The sequence below is a fragment of the Elephantulus edwardii genome, unplaced genomic scaffold (assembly GCF_000299155.1).
Source record: "Elephantulus edwardii isolate Elephantulus edwardi_28Jun2011 unplaced genomic scaffold, EleEdw1.0 scaffold00577, whole genome shotgun sequence".
NCBI lineage: Eukaryota > Metazoa > Chordata > Mammalia > Macroscelidea > Macroscelididae > Elephantulus > Elephantulus edwardii.
Genome location: NW_006400327.1, coordinates 157,136 through 164,611, shown reverse-complemented (window position 1 = coordinate 164,611; position 7,476 = coordinate 157,136). Strand labels below are relative to the sequence as shown.

Here is a 7,476-nt window from a genome sequence, read left to right as displayed (position 1 = left end):
CCATCCATCCTGATGCTGCCAATTGGTCCAGTGGTGAGAATCTTTGTCTTCTTGACATTGAGCCTCAATCCATATTGTAGGCTGCAGTCCTTGAACCATGAATCTCTATAAGTTTAAAAAATAAAAAATGTTAGTAAAACTCCTAAAGGCTGTGAAACCTGTACGTTGCCTGAAGCCAAAGTGCAAACTTACTTTCATCTATAAATCACTGTAGAAGGGATGAGAGTTTGTGAGAACTGATTCAACAGTTGTAGAAGGCATAAGAAAGTGTGTGTAAATTTGTGGCTGAGTAAAAGGATAATAAGAGTGGTACTCTTCTAGAAGGAAAAGAAAATTTAGTCTGAAAGGAAAAAGTATTTTTTTCAAGACAGTAAAATTAAATGACTAGAATGTTACGAGGAAGTCGCTAGAAAGTAAAAGTGAAAAAGGGAAATTTAAGTAACACTGAATTGTTCTGCATAATCTTTAAAATGAGAAAATCTAGGCAAATCAAGTTTTAATCTTAAAAGTTTTATCTTAGTTCAAAATACTTTAAGATCTTGTCTTTTTAACATGCTTTCCAAGTTTAAATTCAGAACACACTACAAATAGTCTAGACACAGAACTTAGCATTAGCACCCAGATCTTGTGTGGTCCCCTGAATCAGTCTCCATCCAAAGGAGTGTAACTTCTGTTCACAAAACTACAACCCCTTCAAGCAGGAAGTAGAATGGTCGCTGTCCCCACTTCCCAAACAGCATGTGAGACTCCCAGAGGAGAGAATGAAAAGAACAGAGAGGTTAAAGAAGAGGCTGAGAAGAAAGTCAGTAGAGAGAAGAGGAGGAGCTATAGATCCCACAGGAAGAAGGCTTCCATCATACTGCTGCACCAGCAAAATTTTAAACTATCAGAGTAGATTACTGTATTTAAGGACATTTTTCTTGGACAAGTTTGGACAGTAATATAACAAGGAAGATGCTCAAAGACTACTACCAAGTAAATTATATGATATCCATTTCACTTAGGGCCAAAGTATGGTAATAATTACTTATGTCTCTTAATGTGTCCATTACTTATCTCCGGACTACATGCTCTCTTCCAGAGAACTGGCTATTTGTCTGGAGCAGAATGAATCCATAGACTCCCCAAGGATGCAGCTGTGGTTATTCTTGGGATCCTAGCCAGACTCATGGGTATCCACAGCTAAGATACATAGGTCATACGGCCTTTAGCCTTCCTTGTTTAGACACAGTACTTAAAGGGCTTCCATAGCTGCCTCATGCTGCTAACCTAATGTGGCCACCTCATCTTGCGCCCATGCACCTGCCTAATTTTTTACTCTAGACAGTGTTTGTCCCTCTCACAAAACTCCAGCCCAGGATCCTTGGATTTTATCCCATAAAGTTCCTTCAGTTAAGTGTTTCTCCAAGTAGCATGTACATAATGATTAGAACGAATGTTGTACCTTTATCCCCAACACTGTTGCAGCTAATACCATTACCAAAGCCTTAAAAAAAGAACCAATCTAGCAACTTAATTAACTAAAAACTCAAGTGTAAATAATCCGTTTTCTAATCTCAGAGAATTAAAGTTAGAAAAACAGAAAAGATTAATGACTTCTGTTCTGGTATCACTATTGTATTTAAGGTCTTAGTACTTGTTGTTGTAACATACCTTGTACAAGGAGGATAATTAAAAAACTTATAGAAACACCCATAACCAAACAGCCTCCTCCTTACTCTGTCTCTTTCTGCTAGATACTCAAGAACATCAAAGTAAAAAAAAAAAAAAGAAGATAAAAAGTGTAACATATAATGAGTGGAGAATTATAAGAAAAATATGTACTTTTTCTTCAAAAGTTACAAGATGAAATTAAAGCTGAAATAAATAAGAACCTTTTTGGAAAATTAAGAAAAAAGTCCCTGTACTCTTCTTGCAAAGGCCAGTTCCTAGCACACTATCATCCTCTAAAACAAAAACATTCCAAACTTCCTTAAGTCCTAACCCTGTCCTTTCAAGCAATTAGTAAATTCACAAACCAGGTAGAATAAGACCATGATATCAAAACTCTTGACCAACAGAGTAAGGCACAGGATGCATAAAACACAAGCAGATTGCCTGCCATGGTGTTTGTTGGTCAGACTAAAGTCTGCCCAAACATCCTTCTACAGCGCCATGTTTCTAAAAGCACTAAGTGAGCTTTTTAGCACCGCCCTAAAGGTACAAGACTTGAAAGGCCTGCAAGCACAATTCACTATTGTCAAATGTGAGTTGTAAACAATTCACCTTCCAAATAAACCTCATACTGGTGTGAATTGTTCTGAGAAGTGTGTGTAGCTATTGTTTGCAATGGACTTCAGTTCCTGGAGAGCAATAGGACTGGTGTTGGACTTAGAAGTAGGAGCAGGAGTATGGAGTTATGTCTGATTCACAAGAATTGGTTTTGTACTGTAGATGCACTTGATGAGGACACTTACCCATTGGAGAGTTAATAAAGGTCAGAAATGGCTATCCCCATGCTGACCTCACTCTTTGCCATACTCACATTTAAGGAGTTCAGTGGGAACATTTTCTCAGTGACCATATTTAAAAGGAAGAGTCTGACTATAGTCTTACCAAGGAATTTAACTCTCATTTGGGGTCTTTGGGGAGAAAACACATTTTCAATGTAAATCAACACAGAGTGAACATTTCAGACACAACTGAGAGGAGAAGTGACTCCACCGAGTTTATTTGAAGAAACGGCACATCAAGTTCACATTATACCCACCCATCAAAGAGCACACATGAGCTCCTTAATCCTCTATATGTGCTTGCACTTCGTTATCGGAAAGACATGCTCTGGAATCTTAGTTATAAAGGGTTGAGCTCAGTTCCTGTAGACAGTAATCACAGCTTCTGTTAGAAGACATTAAACAAGAACGAAGTTCATTCCAAGAGCCCAATCTAGCTTCCCAAGTTCAAAGACAACTGCCGGTTCTCTTATTATTCATGAGAATAGATAGTAATAGAACAGATGTTATTCTTCAGGTGATTCTAAAATCTCAGTATTTGTCACTGGACAGACACAGACAAGAGCTAAGAGTCTGGCTATGGAGAAGACTTCTTCCCCAAATGGGATCTCTGTTGTGTATCAAAATTTTAGCTCCTGCTGAAACTATTCCCTCTGCAGGAACATTTATAAGGTTATTCTGTTATGTGGACCATCTGATGTCTAATAAAGTTGGACTTCTGAATGAAATTCTTTTCACAGAGGGAACATTTATAGGGTTTCTCTCCTGTGTGGACCAGCTGGTGTCTATTTAAGGTGGCCTTCCGAATGAAACTCTGCTCACAGAGAGAACATTTATAGGGTTTCTCTCCTGTGTGGACCCGCTGGTGTATATTAAAGGTAGACTTGTGACTGAAACATTTTTCACAGAAGGGACATTTATAAGGTTTTTCTCCTGTGTGGACCCGCTGGTGTCTATGTAAGGTGTATTTCTGAATGAAACTCTTTTCACAGAGAGGACATTTATATGGTTTCTCTCCTGTGTGGACCTGCTGGTGCCTATTAAACTGGGATCTGTGAATGAAACTCTTTTCACAGACAGGACATTTATACGGTTTCTCTCCTGTGTGGACTTTCTCATGGTGGCGTAATCGAGAAGAGTCAATGAAGCCTTTCCCACAATGGTCACACTTGCAAGGCTTCTCTCCTGTGTGAATTTTCTGATGTCTCACTAAATCTGAACTCCGTAGAAACGCTTTCTTACAGGTGGGGCACTGAAAATACATCTCTCCAGTATGAGTTCTCTGATGGAATACAAGCTGAGAATTCCTATAAAAGGTTTTCCCACACTCTTTGCAGGTGGGTATTTTTGGGGTCAAGGGAGGTCTCAGCTGGTCCTTCTGGGGGGCTTCTTGCTTCTCCTCATGACATAGCACAGACAGATCTCCTGCATGAGAATCAGGCAAATGCTGGTCCAGCTGTTTCCCAGAAACTCTTTCCTGAGGAGAGAGCTGCTGCCCTCTCTCTTCACCTTGGAGGTGTCCTTCCATCTTAGGGAGATAATCTCCTTCTCCAGAGCATCTCTGTTCATTCTCACCAAAGAAGCCATTCAAAGATCCCTGAGGATGGGGCTCTCCTGAAATATGACAAGGGGCATCTGGAGGCTTCTGGTCCCAAGAGGTTTCCAAGTTTAGGTTATCTTTGCCATTTTCCTGTCTGTCTCCTAAAAGAAGAAAGAGGATCTGAAATACTGTAGTAAAATGTTATACTCTGTCTTATCCTTTATATATTAAGTAAAGGAGTTATCATAAAACATGGATTATTTTTACCAAGAGGACATAAATGAGGGGGTAGAAACTATTATCCATACTGAAGGCCTGGCACTGTATTCGCTTATCCTACATTCCAGATTAAGTTTTTCACTCTTGAGTAGAGGAGAATTTCTGAAAAGCAAATAAAAGCCCATAGGAACTTTACTGGCTCCTCCACAAATAAATACTTTCATAATACACAGGGCGGGGGGGGAGGGGAGGGAAATTACATTATTAACATACCGGTTTAGTTCTTATTAAATGACTAGTCTTATTTGGCTATATATTAAAGAGAAACCTTACTAACAATTTTTGAGGAGGCACAAAAATATATAGTAGAACACCATAATCAACTTCACTGACAACTTCAGGAATAAATGACATTTGTTTCCTAATTGTTTCCTCCAAAAGCTACACCTTTTCTTTTCTCCCACATAACTGGACCTGTATCACAAATACAGTTCTTTGTCAAGCTTGAATCAATATAAAGTAAATAGGCCATTCATAAGTTTAATACACATTCTCCCATTCACATATAATCAAACAATTAATCAAATTCCACCATGCATGACACTGAGCTGCCATTGCACTACACAAGACAGGCCCACAGTGTGGAGACCAAACCAGCCTGTCACTGCCCTGCTGTCCTGTGCCAGGAGCACCAATACAACAGGTACTCTGGTCTTGAACACAGCTGCCTAGCTACATCACATGGGATTTCTTAAGCTCAAGCAAAACCAGCCAAGTGTAGTCATGGTTTCTGGAGGGCAAGAGTCATCCTGCTTCCAGATGCACCAATAGGGAAGCACCAATATATAGGTCCTTCACAAAACTTTGCCATACCCTGGGACATTATTTGGTTACAACAACCTGACATCTACTAAGAAAAGACTCACATAATGTAAAGAAAGCAGCAGTCTCCCTCAGTTGTGAGGGTTTCTGAAAGCATTGTACCTCGGCTGACTTTCTAGCATAAGCACTGTATCTCGGCTGACTTTCTAGCATCTATAAAGTCCAGAATACTTCTTTGAGAACACTCAGTAGGAAGATAGCTGACCACAGCTACCTGGACAAACATGCAGATGTGTCCCAGGAAAACAGAGTCCATTCACAAGACCTCACAAAAGAGAGAAGAACAGCTGTGAAGCCTTAATTAATGAGAAGCTAATGTCCTTGACAGTTTGCGGAAAATATAGATTAATGAGAAGTTACTTTCCTTAGAGTTTGCAGAAAAGAGAGAGAAGTTTTGTGTGTGCTTGTTAGGATTTTCTGGGCAAATCATTATAAGGCTCCAATTGTATTGAAAATAGGTTTTTTAAAATCAGATAACTGCTGTGTAGCAAGAAGCTTGATAGTAATGGAATGCTTGCATTTTCTATATATGCTGAGAGAAATAAACATTCAGGGTCTTGGCTTTTGCCTTGATCCTTTGTGCCTCGCTATTTCTCTTTGTTCTTTGTTCAGCAGTGCCACATCCTCAGGTTCCCAACTGGAAAAACTACTACCCTCAGACATCAAGAAAAACCAAAACAACCCTTCTCCTAAAAAAGCAGCCCCAATGAATACCCCAGATAAAGAGAACCAGAAGAAATATGTTGATGTGGAGTTATTTGAACAGCTACAGAAGATACAAATGATGGAAGAAACAATGGAAGCCAGTAAGAGAGCAAATACCCCAGACATAGCAATCCAGAAGAAATATCTTGATGAGGAGCAACTTGAACAATTTCAAAAGAAAATGCAAAAGTTAGAAGAAAGACTTGATAGTATAGATAAAAGTACAAGAACTTTAAAAATCATCACAAGACAGAGAGAGTACAGCCAACACTGGAAATAAAAGAAAAGCATGAAAATGCCATCAAGAATATTAAAACAAAAATGGCAGAAGTGTCCAACACACTGGTGGGACAAAAAAGTAGAACTGAAGAGAGGGAACAGAGAGTCAGTGAACTGGAAGACAAGAGTCTCACTGAAAACATACAAGAAGAAAAAGCAGAGATGAAAAATCAGATATGAGATGTAAAGAAAATGAAGAAACATTAGAATCATGTGGATGACATCAAAAGGAACAACATACCTATGACTGGAATTTCAGAACATGGGAGTGACAGGGAAGTTACTTAGAAAATTGTCGAAGAAATACTAGAAGAAAACTTCCCAAGTATTTTGAAGAACTGGGAAATCCACATTCAAGAAGCACAGTAAATATCAAATAGACTAGACCCAAAAAGAAAAACAGCAAGACATAGCATAGTCAATTTCTCCAAATTAAAAGATAGGGATAAAATACTAAAAGCAGCACGAGAAAAACAGAGTCACCTACAAAGGGGAAACAATTAGATCAAGTTCTGATTTCTCAGCAGAAACCACGCAAGCTAGAAGACAATGTGATGCCAAAGGAAAGTGGATGGACCATAGTAACCAGAAACAACATAAAAAGAAACAGCAAAATGGCAATGGTAAAACCTGGCCTGACAATAATCACACTTAGTGAATGGACTAAATGCACCAATTAAGATAAAAAGAGTAGCAGAATGGATTAAAAAAACAAAAAAAGCTCATCAATATGTTGCCTACAAGAGCCACATCTAAAAAATGGAAAGACAGACTCAAAAGCAAAAGCTGGAAAAAAATACATCAACCAAATGGCATCCACAAAAAAGCAACTGTGGCAATGCTAATCATAATGAAAACCACCATAAAAGATAAGGGCATTACATACTGATTAAAGATACAATAGATCAAGAAGACATAACCTTGGTCAACATATATGCACCAAATGATAGATCTATAAAATACACAAATGCCACCATTAGTCATTGTACCACCAGAAAGCTTTTCTGTCATGAAGGTATGGCAAAAAAAATAAATAATTTGGGCTTAATATAGCATTCACATCTATTAATTCTCAGAAAACATTAAAACATATTTCTTATCCTAACTCTGTACAGACTAAGGTGCGTCTGATACAGGCCATGGTCTTCACAATCACTTGTTAAGCATCAGAGAGTTGGATAATGACCAAGGAGGACAGAAGGAGAACTGATGTCTTTGAGCTGTGGTGCTGGAGAAGAGTATTGAGAATACCATGGACTAACCCATCTATCTATGGTCAACTGATCTTTGACAAGGAGATGAAATCAGTGAAGTGGGGGAACGACAGCCTTTTTAACAAATGGTGTTGGCAAAATTGGA

The 7,476-nt window shown here is 38.7% G+C and overlaps 1 protein-coding gene across 1 annotated transcript in view; it reads right to left on the bottom strand.

The window, feature by feature from the left end:
* Positions 1 to 7,476, bottom strand: part of LOC102851697 (zinc finger protein 18-like) — a 30,907-nt gene that overhangs the window by 9,315 nt on the left and 14,116 nt on the right. Inside the window, exon 6 of the mRNA XM_006903350.1 lies at positions 3,571 to 4,193. Coding sequence (XP_006903412.1) covers positions 3,571 to 4,193 — 623 coding nt within the window. The remainder of the gene's footprint in view (positions 1 to 3,570; positions 4,194 to 7,476) is intronic.